Genomic DNA, 17,917 nt, shown 5'->3' with positions numbered 1-17,917 from the left:
CTGAATCACATGCATACCACTTCCAACTACTTCAGCAAAATAAGAATGTTGGCTGCTATAAGGCATGGAATTCCTCAGGCTCACCCTCCTCATATGTTCCTTGCTGGCAGCACTGCTGTTCATCTTAATTGTAACCCCACCTACACTGGCTTGAAAATTGATGAGGTTGCTGATCAATTTAACATCCTGGATCTGTGGCACACTCTCTCAGACTTCTTTCAATGTGATGCAAGGAATGGAGATGGAGTTTTTGGAGTGGGGGTTCCAAAAAGATTGCTGATCGACCACCCTTTGAATATTCCTTTCAAATGCATTCAAGTATGGCATCCTGTTTGCTTGCAGCAAGCTTGTCTTCACGATCCAAGTATTGTTTTACCTGCACAAACCATGCATGCATCTCCTGCATGCCCTGGGTGGCCAAAAGGTTGACAAGATGTTGCCATTTTCAACATCAATAGCATGCATGATTGGCCTGAGTCAGGGTTAATGGGTGAGCTCTTTAGTAATTGTATACGTTTTGATTGCCACTGACACCTTTCCCCTCTTTTGAAGGTCATGCTGTCTGTGAATAGCAACTTATCATGCACCCAATACCTTGATGAGGCTCATATATTACATGGTGTGATCAATATCTTTGTTATGTGCACAGCTTCAAGATTGGTGTGGTTGATCCTGTCACTGAAATGCATACATTGACACGCACAAAACATGTCAATGGTACTCTGGTGGGAGATATTGTTCCTCTAACATAAATTCAAGCATTCATCAGCATCATCCCGAAACTGGGTGCTGCAGCAGATCCTAGGTTGACTAAGTCTACTTCTGCACATTATCATTCCTCATTCTATTTGAATAAGTACTTTGATAAGCAAATTTATGATAGCCTGTACTATGCATCACAAGGATAGTTACTATTTGCTCATTTTGTTTCTTAGTGATATCATAGTTGACATGTACCAGTGCTGAGAAACCCCGAAGTGTGATTGGTGAGGAACCAATGCCCACACATTGCCAGCATTGCTTGCACCTTGTCCACTAGTAGAGGGAGTGCTTGCTTAATAACTATTCAGACAGACAGGTGAGTTGTCATTGTAGAATGCACTGGTCTGCAGTATTCATCACTCCATACTAGTAGTAGTAGCATTAACTTGGACAAATCCAAAGCAAGACACTCATTTAACCCGCTTGCTTGCTCCAATGTCACACCCCACCACATCATTTGACCTTTATCTCTGTGGCCCTTCACTCAGCTCGACAGGCTTCCCACCCAAGGGTGGTCACACCTACAATCTCATCAAAGACTTACTTAGATCAGAGCTCAAAGGCCATGTCATCTTTGAGGCTGACCTGAACATCAAGGACAATGCTAGCCTTTTCCACCAACTTGTTCCTGAATCTTCATTGAAGACCAGACATATTGAACAGATCAAATATTATGGTTGAACTAATGGACCACCAGTATATCTTCAGGGTGTGTGGAACTTCAGTTGCAAAAAAAGGCCTAAACTCACCAATCAGAACAATGACTCTGGGTCAGGCGACTCAGATGATGAATCTGGTACCAGCACAGATATTGTTGACACAGATGCTGAGGCCTTGGATTCTGAATGTTCAGGGATAATCTCCCAGGACACGGACGGCACCTGGAGTTGTGATGAATATGATGGCACTGCAGAACCAGGATCAAAGAGGGGACGTAAGCCTTCATCAACCAAGAAAGACTTGCAGTGCCTCTTCAAAGCTGTTCAGTACGCCCTGCACCATAATTCAAAAATTCAAGTCAAACTTCCCTTCCAAATATCAAACATGGAATGATACTGGTCTGCAGAGTTTGCTAACTCACCAATACCAGACCCTTACATTGCACAAAAGCCTGACATTGCTTTATTCTATTACAAGAGTAAAGCTTATGAGAAAACATGGATAGATGTCCTGAGCTTTGTTGAGCATACAACCTCTGACTTCAGCAAGAGGTGTGACTTAGGAGTGTACTGGGGGTCTGCCACTAAATCATATCTCATCATGCAAGAACAGCCCTGGCATCACTTCGTCCTCTCATTCTCTATCTGTGCAGAACAGCTTTGTGCCCATTATTGTGACCACTCAGGCCTCATCATAACTCTTCCAACTCCCATCCAATCCTCACCCTCTTGTGTTGCTGATGCAATAGCTGCTCTCTCATTAGGAGATCTAAGTCTCTTGGGTCTCGACCCCACAATCCATATGTGCATCCCTTCTTGCAAGGGTACTCACACCAACCTAGCAGTGGGGGTGATCAGTTGGGTAACTAACAATTCTAATAACAGGTACTCAATTATGGCTGTTCTGTTGAAGGGCCAGGGTCTATTTTGTTGTGGAATGGCTTGCTACCATGTTCAGGATCCTGTAGATGGGAAGGAGTATGCGATGAAAGATTGTTGGGTCACCGAGGTGAAGAGATACCATGAAGTGGATGTCCTTGAGAGGGTCAAGGGCATCCCTAATGTGGTCCAACTCATAGACCATTGGGATGTCCAATTCAATGGGGAGCCTGACTGCACGGCCTGCATTTGGGATGGATATGGTGCCCTGCTTGGCGACAGGCTGGACAAGAGGTTCTGTAACAGGTATCACTGGCACCTTCTCTTGATCCCATGCAGAGATCCATTATGGGATTTCAGCTCCAGAAAGGAGCTGATTTGCACCTTTCATGACTTCATGGTTGGTGAGTTCAGTTTCATGTGCTTGGTTTGTTGTATCATCTCACATTTTATCTATAGCTCATGAGGCAATGATCTAACAAAGAATTCTACATGGAGACCTTAGCCCAAGCAACTTTGTAATTTCTGAAGGCATCAGTTATTTCATTGATTTTGATCACACATCAATCATAAAGGAGGGCGAGACATTCACAGTTTCATTTGGTACTGTAAGTTTGAACATGAAGTTCATTGTTCTTGCTGTTGATTGCTGAACTCAACATTTCAGGGAACTGTACCATATATTTCTATGCACATCTTGAAAAAAATGTCCAAGAATGCTGACATCATCAAGAAGTCAAAGACGACCATCGACACAAAAAAGAGCAATAGTAACACCAACAGCATCACTCAGCTGGAACTGGTTGAGCACAACTCCAGTGACAACCTCAAGTCCCTTTTTACATTTTTTTCAAATTCATTTCCAAGTACAGCAGGGCACATGGTACACTTGCTCCAACTTGGGATAAGACAACTATGCCATGGGCAGATGCCTATGAAAATTTGGGCACTACAAGTGGTTTGCTTGCCACCTTTTTGGTGAAGAAGGGAGCCATGTCTGAAGATGATATTCTAATGGACAGGGTATCAGAGTACTTCACAGAATTCAAGCCCATTATCAACAAATGGTGCACTCAAATTCATCACATGGAGTCCAATCTCGAAGGGGCCATCATTCATGAGCACATTTTTCAAATGCTCGCCAAATTCATTACGAAACTCAACAATGAAGAACCAAGCCCATTGCCCTCTCCACCCCTTCCAGTGGCTCCTCCAAGTGCCCCAAGTACTCATCATACTGGGGCTCCCCCCATCATTCAACCCACAGCAGGGCCTTCCCTACATTGTTCATTATGCCTCAGCACATGCCGGACCTAATGATACTGGCATGAGCTCACACAATTCTGATGCCTCTTCTTAGAATATCCTTCATCTGACCTCACTTCTACATCTTCCTATGTGTTTATCTTTCTTTCATGCTACCTTTAGTATGTACTCAGATGCAATTATGATTATGTAACATGGATTATGTCATGTTCATTGGTATAACTTAGAGCTACCTTCATACATATTCAGGTCATCTGGTACCATGCCTCCAAGGAAGAAGCCCAGATGTTCTTCTCCAGATCTAGAGGCACCTGCTCACCAAAGCTCAAGACCTAACTGTGGTGTTGGTGGTCATGCAGCACAGCTGCAAAGAGTTGGAGAAACAGTTGCTGCCCCAACAAGGAAGGGACTGAAGGGCAATGACCTTCAAATCAGCAGCTCAGAAGAGAATCCTATGGCTCCTTCACAGCTTCAGAAAGGAAAGAAAAAAAATGTAATGTGAATCTTTTAAAATTATGTTCAAGCTAATTTTTTCAGCCTCCTGCAAAACCTTGCAGCACTGCTAAGAAAACCCTGAATGAACACAGAATGACAGAAAATAGCTAGCATTCTCAGGCTCCCACTTCCCATCCAAATCAATATGTGGCTCACTCTTCTGAAAGGTTTGGATTCAAGGAACCTCGGTCTAATGGTCACAAAACAGCTGGAAGGAATGTGGGTCAGTGAGATGCAGGTCATGAGAGGGAGTCTACAGAACGTGATAGTGTTTGCGAGAAGGAGAGGCAGAATACAGAGGATTACAGGGAGTTTGTGCCAAGCTCTCATGAAGGTGATACTTCTGATGACAATGCTGACTGTGATGATGATCCTGACAGTAACATGCCAATGTAAGTGTTCTTTGGTCTATCAATTGTGTTATTCCTGATATTATGTTCTCATTGCAGGGACAGATATGCTGGTCAGCACACACACTAGCAAACAGATGATGCAGACAATGGAATGGATTTCGACAAAAATATGGATCAACCTTGTCCTGACAATGAAGCTCAAGGAGGTGTTGAACCAGTAGCCTCGAATGACAAGCTCACAGACCCAGAGCAGGATGAAGTATCTACATTTTTTCTTCTCTATTCTTGCATTAATTATTTGTACTCAAGGCTTATGATGTTCTCAAGCACCACCATGCAAAGAACGGGCAGCAAAAAGCTCCTTCACTAACCTATCTGTTGAAGGGGAAGGGAAAGGAACAGGCACACACTTTTAAGCTGCCTGGAGGAGCTTCTACTGTTCAAGTGGTTCATAGATGCTCACCTACACTTCACTCATGTCCCTCTCATTCAAAGTCTCCACATCAACAATCATCTCAGCAAGACAGATATGTATGCACTTCATCCTCATGTACACAGTCTCCTCTTCAGCACCCATCTCCACCAATCACTTCCTCAAGTCGCAGTCATATACAGCCCACATCTCATAGGAGCTCTCCACCACATTCTCCATCTGACCCTATTCTACCTTCAAGCCGTGAACGTTCTTGTACCTCTACACCTGAAGATGCTCATCAATCTGGCAACAGCAAATGAAAGGTCAAGACAAACCAAGAGGATCCCTCAAAGCTAGGATTTTATCTGCCCACTTGGCAAACATTCCTGCAGATGGCCAAGTTAGAGATGCAGTTGCAGGCTGTTCTAGCTACTCCAGTTCCAGAATCCCAGGAAGCCCTTAACCTTGCAAGAGAAGTCTTGGACACTGTGCTATGGACATACCATGAGAAGAAGATTAAACTCGAGAGAGGTATGTTCTCCCTACTCCACCATCTACCCTTTTCACCATTTGCAAGGCTACTTTCCGGAGTACAGCACACAGATATGCCAGCTGGTACATTCTTTGTTTATTGATGGCTCATGTGCTCACTGATACCATGTCCATGAGCTTTGCAATGATCTCTTTACATTTCACACAGAACTCAAGAAAATTGTTGTCTCTATTGCCAAAAGGGCATACAATATCTTCCTGCAGGGCTCCACAGTGTGAAAGGAGGAATGTCAAAGGCAGGTCACTGCAGCCTCCACTAGGCTCCTCAAGAGTAGTGACTACCTCCAGCTCCCTGACTCATCTGGTGTAGGTTGTGATTCCTAGTCATAGCATCATTTAAAATTAATTTTTGCAGGGAAATTTCAAGAACTTCATGGTGCAGGCTCTCAAGGATGCTTGTCTCGAATTCTACTACAGCAACAGTAAGAAAGCATTAAAGAACATGGATGAATTCCACCAAACAATCCCCATTAATGCAATGCTTCTTGTAGCAGTGGTGGTATGCTTATAATTCTTTATTTTTTCATCACTGATAGTTTGACAGTTGAAGGGCATTATCTCTGGCTTTCATGAGACTGGCACCAACAAGGTTCCTGAATTAACTGCTGAGCAATGTAGGGCCCACTTCGTCAACTTATGGAAATCGATTGACACCCTACTTGATGTTCCAGAGCATCATGAAGAGCTTGAAGACATGTTGGAGCAATGGGCTAGGATTGGCATGGGGGATTTCAATGAGTATGCAGATGGGAGTGTGAGCAATGCGGAGGACATTAATATCATACTTTAGTAGTGCTCTGATCAATATGCCATGTTTTTTTTCATTAGACAATCATTACCACAGTTTGGATCATGTTTACTGTGTGAAACTGGAATTAAATGTATCCTTTGTATGGTCTGTATCATGTGTGCAGTTTGTCTGCATTGTAGCAAGATGTACAGATTGTAGGGGTATGTGACAGTATTGTAAAGGGGGGACTTCCTTGTGTAATTGTAATGCTTGTACAATACTGTACAATCTTGTACACTATTGTACAGGTGCCCCCTAGTTTGCTGATGTGGTTTCTCCATTATCAGACATGAAGAGTATTCTGATGATAATGAAGTTATATAATTGCTCAAAAACTAGCTATTGAGGCAACAGGAAAGTTAGAAAGAGGGCAAACTCTAATCCAACGCAGCATCGCCCACTAAGTGAGCACAGCTCCACCTTAGGAGGCCAGAGACTGAAAATAAGGATCAGTCTAATCCTCAGAGGCCTCAAGGACTACATGAAAGGTGCACTGACCATGGCAAAAAAGGCCAGATGCCAAACATGCCCACTAAGAGTGGAAAAACATTTGAGCAGGGCTCAAACAGTCCATGTCACCTGCAATGATGCTAGTTTGTCACACGACCCATTAGCCTTGTGTAAATAAAATTAAACCTCCAGTAAATAACCCTATGCAACCGCTTGCTTTTTAACACAGGTTAATAACAGTGGGTTGACTTATCATCACTGTGGATAGTGGTTCTAATGAAAATCACTGGAAAATGCTCTGATGCTGAATATTTCAGAGTAACATCCACTGAAATTGCATGCAGTTAATTTCATTGGAGCGCTGATTCTGAATTTCAGTGGAAAAATCTACTGAATCAGAATTCAGCACCAATGAGTATGTATTTAAATAAGTACACTCCAATTCTACTAGCATGTAGTTCAGGAGATTGATCTACTGTGTGGCTGTTATCAGACATCAATGCCTCAGCCACCCAGCTGCAAGCCTCTTGTATATATTGGTGTAATTGTCTGCACATACCAAAGGGCTTGTGGCTTAGTGGTAAGAACACTGGGTACAATTGCATGAGGTCTTTTGTTCAATCCCTGACAACTGCAAATTATCCTATGTCACAGGTGGGTTGTCCTAAGGTGTCTATGTAGTCTGGTTCAATAGTTTTGCCCCATTGTCATTCTAGCATGAATTCAGTGCATCATTCAGAGTAAATTTCAGAGTAAAAAACAGCAATTTCAGCACCCTGATTTCAGCACCTAATGCTCTGAGTTTCAGACCATTATCATATGATTTCATCCACTGAATTTCACTGGAACTACTATCCACAGTGTCGTCCGTACCCTAGTGGTAAAGCAGCTCCTGCAACATTTCGTCGACGGGGCATTCCCTATAGTTCTCGACGTCGCGCCCAATCCATGGACGAAGGTACATTGACGCTGCGTGGGCGACGGAGTTCAATATGAATCCATGGTAGTAGCCGCAGCAAAAAGAAATTTAGACGTACTTGACGCCTACAGTACTGATATGTTCACTGACGGAGGCAGAGCCAACTGCAAGCGGGGTAAATTTGAGCTCAGACCCAGAATTCACGCCATGGGGAGGCGTCTTTAGTGCAGTGGCATCAGCAGTACTAGCATTGGCCATGATAGGGAGCCCCGGCTACTAGTAGGAAAGAAAAGTGAACTGAAATGATAAGAAACTGCAGACTCGGAAGCTCGCTTTTAAGCTAGAATAATACTATTGTTCATGCATTTCAACACCACAGTCAATGCTTAGAATGTCGATGGAAAAAGTGAGCCACAAATGGTCGAGCGCCGACTCCGCCGAGCCAGTCACGGTTTGAAAGTCAACCATCATCATGGTCAACTATTGATCATCGACTTTTTTCGACGTCGCCCACCTTCGTTCACCTTGATTCTTACTCCATCGAGCACAATCAAGATGTAGTTCTGTTGTTCGACACCCAATACCAGCTGTGACATGGTCTAGACCTCTCCAGATTCCATCAGACTGCATTAGGCCATCACGCATCTGACAGGCGTCGGCGTCGTTCACCATCGTCCGCCGTGATTCTCTTCTCCATCGAGCATAATCGCGATCTTGTTTTACCCTTCAGTGCATGGAACCAACTGTGAATTGGGACAGCAGAGTCAGATCTGCAGATCTTCAGCATCACTACGGGCCCTCGCCCGTCGTGACTTCTTATCCAGCGAGTGAGCACTTCCCTTATATCTTGTCGACCAATATAGCGCAGGTTTGGTGGACCATCGATTAATCTGATGCAGATTGACTCTCACTATGATTCGTCTGCCCGAGACTCCGATTATCGCTGTTGTTCGTTTTTGATATGCACTATCGTCCAATTAAAAACCACAATCAACGAGAATCATGACTATTTTTTTTAGCCGCTGCCCACTCTACGAACGAACGGAAGAATTACACACAAGCACTGCCAGTCAATATCCCCCGCAAACGACTAGTTTGAAGAATAATGCCATAGCCTGTTCGCATTGGTGACTACCTCCAGTCAATGTTGATCAAGACTACGTAGCACCACACCGATATAATAGTGTGTATGTCCTCTACTCAGATGCGCTGCGCGGGGTCATGACACATGACGGACGATACAGATAGATGTAACATAGCCATAGCTCGCAGATCGATGAGTTACCGCGTTCGCTTGTGTTGACTAATTCATGCCAGTCAAACGTCGACGAAGTAGCACTAAGTGGACCGACCAAACTAATTCTGCTCAGTTACGCATCAAGGGAGGAGACTACGGCGACTTCCTTATGTGGTCATGCATTGTCACCGGTTCATGCACTTTTTTGACATGGATTTTGAAATCACTCTTACTTACAACGTTATTTGGATCATTGTAGACTACGAATTATCTTGTCTTTGGTGCACCAGTGTGATTGGGACATACCCTCGTGTTCCGTCACTTGCTCTGCCATAATTCTGCATCCATAACCTGCAATCATAAGTCGTACACATTTACAATCTACAGACGATTGTAACAACTGATGTGGTAAAGATAGAAATGTTACTGCAAGGACGTTGTGAATGTCAAGGCAAGCTACATACGTATCCGTCATTGTTTGAGCACGTATAGAAGTGAAAGGGAGATGGACTGGAGGCGGCTTCACGGGGCGCCTAATGACTAGTGCGATGTGGACCGACGACGAACAAGATAAAATCCGCAGCATCCTATCATACATGATGCCTCTTCCGTGCTGGCAGCAGAATTTTCCCCCGAGTAGTTTGTGTTGGTTTCTGCACATGATATCAGGATAAACATCGGCAACGATGAGCGACTCACGTCATCACGGGCCAGATACCAACGCCGGGGCTGAAGTGGTATTGGTTGGGAAACCAGATCTGCAGGTTGAGTATTGAAGCGCAAGAACCCGAACAAGTTGCGCCACCGACTCGAAAGGGAAGACGACGGGCCTGTGGGCGGAGCTGGGCGACGAGGCGTGTGGTCTGTGACGTTGTCAAAGAAGTCATTGCCCTGGATTGGTGTCAGCCTAGTAGATGCTCAGGAGAGATGTAATTATGCTGACATATCTTGCCATGCCTCTGTTGTTGGCCTGCCGCTTAGGTACGACATCAAAGTTAGGCTGACAAGATGATAGATAAGAAAAGGGTCGTGTTCGCAACGGATTAGCGCACATCTCTAATTGGAGCTGCACGCCTCTAGTAACGAAGTGAGATGCAATGCAAGAGAGATGCAGATGTGACTCGCCTTGGGCTTCGCGTCTGCATTGCCATCCTGTGGACTCTGAATGAAATCCAAAGCCTGGTCAATGAAGACGCCAATAACAGGACCATACATACGCACACCAATTTGATCATCGCCCTGCTGCTTGAGTGCTGCCTCTAGGTTCCATACACAGACCTTTGCATACAATTGAGCGCCAACAACATAATTTCCATCAGTGGACATGGCAAGAGCCAAGAGTTCGCCGTCATGCAAAAGTGGGTCTCCAACTAGCTGATTGGTTTTGAGGTCCCAGATGCGAACTGAGCAGTCCCTTGAAGCACTGAGAAGATGAGATTCATCAGGGGAAAGACAGAGAGATGTGACGGCCTTCGTATGACCTTGAAGGACAATAAGCTCCTTCCCATCAGATGACTGCCACGTTCGGACGGTGCAATCTGATGACGCGGAAAAGATGCGCGTGCCGTCCTTGGACCAACACAACGACGACACTGTATTCCCATGTCCCTTGATCTCGACAAGTAGCTCGCCTTTCTTTGACCACAAGCGGATTATCTTGTCTGCCCCACCACTGGCAAATTTGTCGCCCTGTGGAGAATATTTGACAGCACATACCCAACCATGACTTGTCTCTATCAGTGGTGCGATTTGTCGTCCGGTATCTGGGTTCCATCGTCGTATGGTACCATCGTACGATCCAGTTACTATCTCCAAGGCGTCGGGAGACCAATTAAGACATATTACTGCATCATTATGCCCCTTCCACGGGTTTCCTACCATTTTCCCCTCCCTCATGTTCCACAACCGTACTCTGCCGTCTGCACTTCCACTGACGACCATGGTTTCATCTGGAGATACTCCTATGGAGCCTACCACTCCTCCGTCGCTGACCCAAGGCTTTCCTATCGGCTCTCCGTTTCTTCTCCATCGTTGAATCGAACCGTCGGACGAAGAGCTCATTATGTCGCAGCTACTGCCCAAGCAGGCAATGTCCCATATACACTTAGAATGCCCCTCGATGACGTGCTCCGGCGTCAAGCTCCCTGCTTGGCGATCTGGCACGGGTTTCCTCCACGACGTAGTCCGAGTATTGTGGTTGACGAAGTAGGACCGGCCGGATGGTGAGATGTGCCATTCACATCCGGGGACAAGATCTCCAGGATGATCTGTGCTCGACGATGAGTTTCTCGCTTTTAATCGCACTTTCTTCGCTTACCTAATCGTACTCCTGGTAAAGGTCGGTTCCATGAACCCATGATCAGGTTGTTGTCTTGATATAGTGTTTTATGGTCTAGCACCTGAAATTGTTGCCACATAGGGGGGAGCGCTTCGTCCCGCCTGATTCTCATTGAGTTGGTCAGTGGGTATTAGAATACGACTACTGCTCGCCTTTCCAAAGTGCATCCTGGCGGTGCTGCGCACTATAAGGCGGAAGATCCTTTGTATTCTTACGAGGAGTGACAGTTGCTGGCGAGTCTAATAGCGCTGCTAGTTCCACCTCTCTTCGGTTTCCTGATGCGACATCCTCGTGCAGCATGACGTCAACTAAGAACGGCCGTGCTTTGCCGTACAGGTGGACTGTGATTCACGACTGAGTCAGTGCAAAGGATCGCTAGACGATGGGAGAGTCGATGGGGAGATGCTTTGATGATGGCGGTAGAGAGGCCTGCTAAATATTCAATTTCTCATGCTGTACTTGTAGACGCCTTGCTTACTATATAGAGATGACGACGCCTTTGTTCTGAAAGGGTGGCGCATTGGATACACAGCTTGATCGAACCGTCAGAAGACACCAGTTATTAGGGTCTGGCCTACAACATGTGGCGGGCGCAAGTTTTGGTTAGCCGAATGCCCATCGGAAGAGAGTCTCAAGGTCCTCGATTACTGCGGCTGTTCCAAATGGGCAGGTTTATGCTCCGAGGCCAAGTCACAGTTGCGCCTGTCAAAGCCAGTGCCAGGAATGGATTGTCAAATTATAATGATCCTGGTTCACACGATGGTCCACAATCAGAGCGTCTACGTGTGACACGGGTAATCGAACCACTGTACACAGTACGATACTAGGCTCCAACACCCTGCCCCCACTTGGGTGGCAAGCCATCGATAGTAGACGGACAAGTAAGACTAGACTTGCCAGTGAATTTCAATGCTGAGCGGGTTATCAAAAATTTCGATCCTGCATTCGCCAGCCATCAATAGTGGTCATTGGAGATTGATTGATCGGTGGACCGATGGTCATCGCTGTCGGGATATATACCGGTTAAGTGACAAGCTATGTGTCCGTTCCTTTATTACTGAAGGTCTGAATGTAGTCTGTAGTCGTTGAACCGCGAAGCGATCCAGCGTCAGGGAAGATTCATTAATCTTGCAGGCACTGCAATTAGTCATGAAAAACCATTCGCTAAAACATACCAGAGCTTCCTCTGATCAATAATGATGTACATACAATTTTCCCTTGTTTTATGCACACGATGCAGGGACCTACATGTATAATACAGGTCATATGGGGTAATAGCGTAAACCGTCGTATCATGCATACAATCTCTTCGTGTACCTGCAAAAAAACAATCAGCGACATATTGCAATGGAACGTCATCATCATCACTCACGAATGCAACCCATGAACACCCCCCTCCACCTGAGCACTCGGTGTCCTTATCTCGAATCTCACGCGACCCTCCTTCACGCCTTCCTGCAACTCCGAAACGCTGCGCACGCCAATATCCTGAAGACTGTGCTGGACACCGACGTGTAGATATGGAACGAACGCCTTGACGCTGCCCTTGTCCTGGACGTCACCCGACACGCCTTGAGCGACTTTAACAGCGGAGGACTCGGAGAAATAGCGCGTCGTGGCGGCGTTCTCGTGCGACTTACTCGGAAGGCGTGGGACGTGCTTCGTGGAACCGGGCTTGCCATTGGCCTGATCAGACGCGCCAGGTCTACCCTGCTCCATAGCCTCAAGACTACCCATGCCTCGGTATGACTTCACACGCTTCCCATCGTGGTAGAAGTACTCTCCCGGAGCTTCTGTGGTACCTGCAAGAAGCCCTCCCATCATCACAGCACTCGCACCAAGGGAAAGAGCCTTGACAATGTGCCCAACATTGCTGATACCACCATCAGCTATCACCGGGATACCGAACTTGGATGCAAACTCGGCAACAGCAAATACAGCTGTGGCCTGTGGACGACCGACAGCCATGACCTCCTGTGTGATACAAATGGAGCCGCTACCCATGCCGACACGGAGAGCATCTGCCCCAGCGGCGATGAGGTTGGCAGCTTGCTCACGCGTGACGACGTTGCCTGCGATGACCTCGAGCTTGGGGAACGTCTGCTTGATCCACTGAATCATGTCGATCTGGAAGACGGAGTTGCCCTGTGATGAGTCAAGTACGACGATATCGAGACCAGCTTCTACGAGAAGCTTGAGGCGCTCTCTGTCGCTAGGTCGCGTGCCGACTGCAGCTGCAGCATATAACTGCTTGCTGTTGGGATTCTTGCTAGCAAGTGGGTAGTTTTGGTTTTTGAGGAGGTCAGAACGGGCGAGGAGAGAAGTGAGACGACCTTGGTCATCGACGATTGGGAGTTTACCCTTCTTGGAGGATCGGAGGATCTGGTTGGCCTCTGCAAGCGTGACACCCTGGGGAGCGGTGACAAGAGACGTAGTCATGACCTCATCGAGGAGTGTCTCGGGCGACTCAAATTGCACGTCACGTGAGGTGACGATACCAACAAGCTTAGCTCCCAAGTGTCCGGTTTCTAAAGAATAGGGATGAGCTTTTTGGTCACACGAGCACAATAGGTGAAATAAAAGATCAGATAGCCAAAATAGAATTGATATCCGCAGATCACAGGTGACACCCGTTACTCGGAAGAACGAAGGTTATTGGTAAAGGTGTTCATCAAGGAGACGCGGGTGAAACGCATAGCGCACCTGTGATAGGAATACCACAGAACCCAAGACGTGCCTTAATGTCAAGGACATCTGCAACCGTGTGATTTGGAGAGAAGACGACAGGATCCGCGATGAAACCATTCTCATGCCTTTTCACGGCTCGGACCATAGCCGCTTGAGATTCAGGGGATTGGTTATGATGAATAACACCAATACCACCCAGCAGTGCAAGACTGATGGCCATATCGGTCTCGGTGACAGTATCCATAGGACTACTCATGAATGGGGTTTTGAGAACGACATTACGGGTGATTCTGATATCGGTGATCACATCAGAAGCAGGGAAGTCGATCTTTCCGGGAAGCATGAGGAAGTCGTTATAAGTGAGACCGCCATGGATGCGGGAGTCCATGAGATCCTTAACGGAGAGGCCATCTAAGCATTGGTAAGATGCTAGATGGGCGACAGCGTCTGAGGAAGAGAGGACAGTTGCTTTCGATGGGGCGGGCATTTTAGCCAAATCGACTAGAAAATTTTACGGTTCATTATCAACGAGTATTTCGATCGGAGCCTGAAAATGCTCTTGCACCCGCACTGTCATGTTATGTTCCGATCGCGGGTGAGTCCTATAATGAGCATTGGCTGCCCAGTACATTTTTCTCAGCTTAACTGTCCTTCCCCAGTGTCTCCGAGCTAGGACTCGAAAACCTGTGAAGGACAGCTAAGCTGCTCTTGACTGTCCTGGATTTTTGCGTGTTTTATGTGTCTGTATCGTTGTGTCCCCTGATTCTTTCATATCTAAAAAATCAGGTTTCACGACCATGTACAGACCGTCTATTCTTTGTCTCAGCACACGCTAGCCTCGAAGGTTTTCGTCGAGGACTTCTGGCTCCTGATTTTTTATCATGATAAGGTCGCATCGCGGGGCTCTTGTGCACTGCTGCGATAGTGATCATTCCAAGTGTTGTTTCAACCGGAGGTTGAAATGCTCTTGGGCTTGCACTGTCACGTTCATTGTATGATTCTACTATCACCAGTTGGGCGAGTTATACAACGAGCGAGGCTGCTTGTCAGCTCAACTGCCTTTTGCTTCAACTGAAACTTCATGAAGACAGCTAAGCTACTCATCTGGCTAATATGTATATGATACACAGAAAACGCACAATATCTAGCGGCTTGCGATCGATAAGTTCGCATATCTGCTTGACGGGATTCCCCTCGAGTCGAATTTCGTAACGAGCACAAGTAACCTAACTGTCTTGAGTTTCAAACCAAGCTGCTTGTTCTGCATAATAACCCAGTTGCAGAGTTTTATTCGCTGTCAGTGTGTATGACGGGCACACAATGCGCCAGAAATTCTCTGAATCGATCGAAACAGTTTTACTTTGGAGATTGATTTTGCTCACGTGATCTAAACACGCTTCCTGGTCAGCCCCCTAGAGTCTGAAGTCCGACTACGTCAGCCTTGCATCGTTTTTGGCTGGTCAGCCCACCCCGTCAGCCATGCATTTGCGGCAGTACAAAAGACCTAGGCATCTGTCATTAACCCGACATCTTCTGGATTCTGTATCATATGTTCTCCCCTCGACCTTCTATCGCCGCACTTAAAGCCTTCGTCACTATTCTCCTTTTACCCCAGTTTCACTACCCATCGACCATGCACGCCTACAACCGCTCTGGCTCTACCTCGAGCACCCTCTTGGCCCCACCAAACGCCCCTCTTATCGAAGAAGACATCCTATCAGCTGGAAAAGCGCGTATGCCAGGATCGAAAGCCACACCTCGCCTGCGCACATCCAAGACACATATACCTTTGCTTCCTAAACCTCACTACAGACGCATTCCAAAAGCGCCCAGACCCGACGTCCACGTTTTCCTCCCTCCTCCTCCATATAGCGAGTCTACATCATTCCTCGCCGTTCCGAACAACACACCTGCGACTACCCCACCCCTCCCTCCACTCAGTAGCAGTAGCAGCTCAGATGATTCCGTTACGCTCAGAACTCCCAACATCTTTTCTGGTGGTCGATCAGGACTAGTGGGTCTCGGTTTCGAAGGCCTAGAGAAAGGGGGAGGCGGGGTATTCGACGGGCTCGGAAGACTCAGCGATGGGTTTAGGTTATCCGAATCCTTATCTGGCGAAGAGAAATCCAGCAAAGTTCTGTCGAAAGCGGTTGTACGGCCTAAGAAGAAACATGACGTGTTTTTCCCGTGTCCGCACCACTCTAGGTCGCTCTCGCCTGTGTCATTCTTAGCACAGGCGCTTCCCAACACTGCGATGATGCAGTTCCGGATTCATCGTCGGAATGATAGCGGATCACCTACGCCTCATATGAAGAATGATCCTAGTAGGGGCACTGTATCGACCGAGTTGAAGCGAGCTGCTGGAATTGAGCGTCGGGCATCTTTGAGTCGGTGTGGTGGTAGATGGCGGTAATAGTAAATATGGACAAATAAGATACTTCTGGTTGTCAAGGAAACGAATGAATGGGTGCAACGGTGATCCATCTGACCTGGAGAGTTCTCTTTCGAAAAGTCATTTTGACTTTCTTTCTTTCTTTTTGTATTTTTGCCTTTCTTTCGAGTAGGCATATAGTCATTCAGACAAAGCCGGTCTTTTGTCTGAAAGGAAAGGACCAACGAAGTTTGACGAGTACTTATATACTGCCACGACTAAACCACGACCGTCCAGATGACTAGTATGCAAAAAGGTGTGTTTCAAGGTCGTTATTGAAGACAGAGACAACGACGACGACAACACTAAATAATTAATTTAGATCAACCTGCTCTACGTTCTTCACCGCCATTTCCATCACCAGGTTCTTCGTTTATACCACCTCCAACACCTGGACCACATGAATTCGCTCGTCCAGGTAATAGGAAACAATCAAAGAAAGATTTTGAAGACATTACTACCGCTGCCAATGGCCTCAACAGCGGTCAGGCCACACCAAACGGCGCGGTAAGTCCCCAACGAGCGTCTCTGGCTTTCTTCCGCTCCTTCCTTCCACGCTTTATCATTTCCATGCTGAACGTTCCTCGCTCTCTCTTCCACCTACTATCCTTTCAGGAATCAACTCCAACAAAAGAATCTCCGAATACATCTTTTCTAGATCCTTCTCCTCATCGACTACTCGACTCCCACGATGCAGAAGACCACAGCCACCGCCTCAGCACCCAATCCGTCACTTCTCTTACATCTTCCCGTCCCGCACCACCCTCACCAGCAATATCCCGTCGTGCATCAGGTCTATCCCGTACTTCCTCAAAATCCCGCTCTCGCCCAGTCTCAGACGCCAATTCTCGCTCACAACGCCCCGTATCTGGCGCACTCTCACCCAGCGCAGTTCTCTCTCGCACACCCAGTGGATGTCGTACCAAAGATGTCCTCGGTATGTCAGCAGTAACAGAGAATAAAGGCAAAGAACCAGAGTCAGCACCCATCGAGACTAAAGTCCCTATTAAAATCCGCGACTATGCGTTTGCGCCTTCAGATCTGCGGTTCTCAGGTGGAGGACCGAATGTACCCCGTTCAAATCGTCCCAAGGTCCTTGCCCGCCGTTTACGCGGGTCGTCCTCGTCGACGTCCTCTTTGACTTCCACGTCGTCGACGGAAGAGGAAGACGAGCAGTGGGAGGATGAGAATGACAACAATGGTTGGGGAGGCTTCAAGTGGGGGTTTCAGAAATTGCAGTCTGGTTGGGGCCTTGGCTCGGGTTCCTCCTCTTCAGAGGACTTTCCTTCGAGAACGGACTTTGCCCGTAACTTTGGCGATGGCAGTGGGGATGATGATGAGAGTGAGGTGTATGAAGAGCCAGATGAATTCCCTGAGAACCAAGACGATGATGAGGAGATGGAGGGAGAGCCCATGTTACACCCTGGCCTTTACCGTGCACTGTATTCCTTCGAGCCAGAAGGAACTGCGGAGATGAAGCTTGATGAAGACCAAATCGTCCGTGTCGTCGGACGGGGTGGTGGAGTTGGATGGGCCGTAGTTGTGAGAGAGGACACTGGTTCGCATGCACTCGTACCGGAAAGTTATCTAGAGGTCGTCAAACTCGATGGGGACGACCAAGACTGAGAGTTCGTGCAGGCGCGAGCCACGTGGTTTGTATCTTTTATCCATCCTAGTTCTTGC

At 47.0% G+C, this 17,917-nt stretch overlaps 4 protein-coding genes across 4 annotated transcripts; 3 read left to right on the top strand and 1 right to left on the bottom strand.

Annotated features, from left to right (window-relative positions):
• Positions 1-1,197: 1,197 nt before the first annotated feature.
• Positions 1,198-6,248, top strand: BJ212DRAFT_1299172 (uncharacterized protein; the record flags this gene model as incomplete). The annotated part of the gene is made up of 20 exons (XM_041332821.1): positions 1,198-1,438; positions 1,460-1,696; positions 1,829-1,973; positions 2,307-2,606; positions 2,640-2,704; positions 2,832-2,908; positions 2,968-3,102; positions 3,168-3,525; positions 3,740-3,755; positions 3,816-4,059; positions 4,162-4,280; positions 4,442-4,453; positions 4,511-4,524; positions 4,558-4,673; positions 4,724-4,861; positions 5,222-5,360; positions 5,530-5,594; positions 5,737-5,880; positions 5,926-6,135; positions 6,210-6,248. The coding sequence occupies 20 exons, from the start codon at positions 1,198-1,200 to the stop codon at positions 6,246-6,248; spliced, it is 2,814 nt and encodes a 937-aa protein (XP_041193885.1).
• Positions 6,249-12,407: 6,159 nt separating this feature from the next.
• BJ212DRAFT_1269990 (IMP dehydrogenase/GMP reductase) lies at positions 12,408-14,290 on the bottom strand (the record flags this gene model as incomplete). Its single annotated transcript, XM_041330843.1, has 3 exons — positions 12,408-12,432; positions 12,488-13,643; positions 13,819-14,290. The coding sequence occupies 3 exons, from the start codon at positions 14,288-14,290 to the stop codon at positions 12,408-12,410; spliced, it is 1,653 nt and encodes a 550-aa protein (XP_041193884.1).
• Positions 14,291-15,436: 1,146 nt separating this feature from the next.
• BJ212DRAFT_1299170 (uncharacterized protein) lies at positions 15,437-16,216 on the top strand (the record flags this gene model as incomplete). The annotated part of the gene is made up of 1 exon (XM_041332820.1): positions 15,437-16,216. The coding sequence occupies one exon, from the start codon at positions 15,437-15,439 to the stop codon at positions 16,214-16,216; it is 780 nt and encodes a 259-aa protein (XP_041193883.1).
• A 255-nt stretch (positions 16,217-16,471) lies between these two features.
• On the top strand, positions 16,472-17,860 carry BJ212DRAFT_1299169 (uncharacterized protein; the record flags this gene model as incomplete). The annotated part of the gene is made up of 4 exons (XM_041332819.1): positions 16,472-16,490; positions 16,653-16,741; positions 16,893-17,171; positions 17,192-17,860. 4 exons carry the CDS (start codon positions 16,472-16,474, stop codon positions 17,858-17,860), a joined length of 1,056 nt encoding a protein of 351 aa, XP_041193882.1.
• Positions 17,861-17,917: the final 57 nt, after the last annotated feature.

The sequence above is a fragment of the Suillus subaureus genome (genome assembly GCF_016647635.1).
Source record: "Suillus subaureus strain MN1 chromosome Unknown BJ212scaffold_13, whole genome shotgun sequence".
In the NCBI taxonomy this organism is placed as follows: Eukaryota; Fungi; Basidiomycota; class Agaricomycetes; order Boletales; family Suillaceae; genus Suillus; species Suillus subaureus.
The sequence above is the reverse complement of the archived record's forward strand: the minus strand, read 5'-3'. Positions and strand labels throughout refer to the sequence as shown.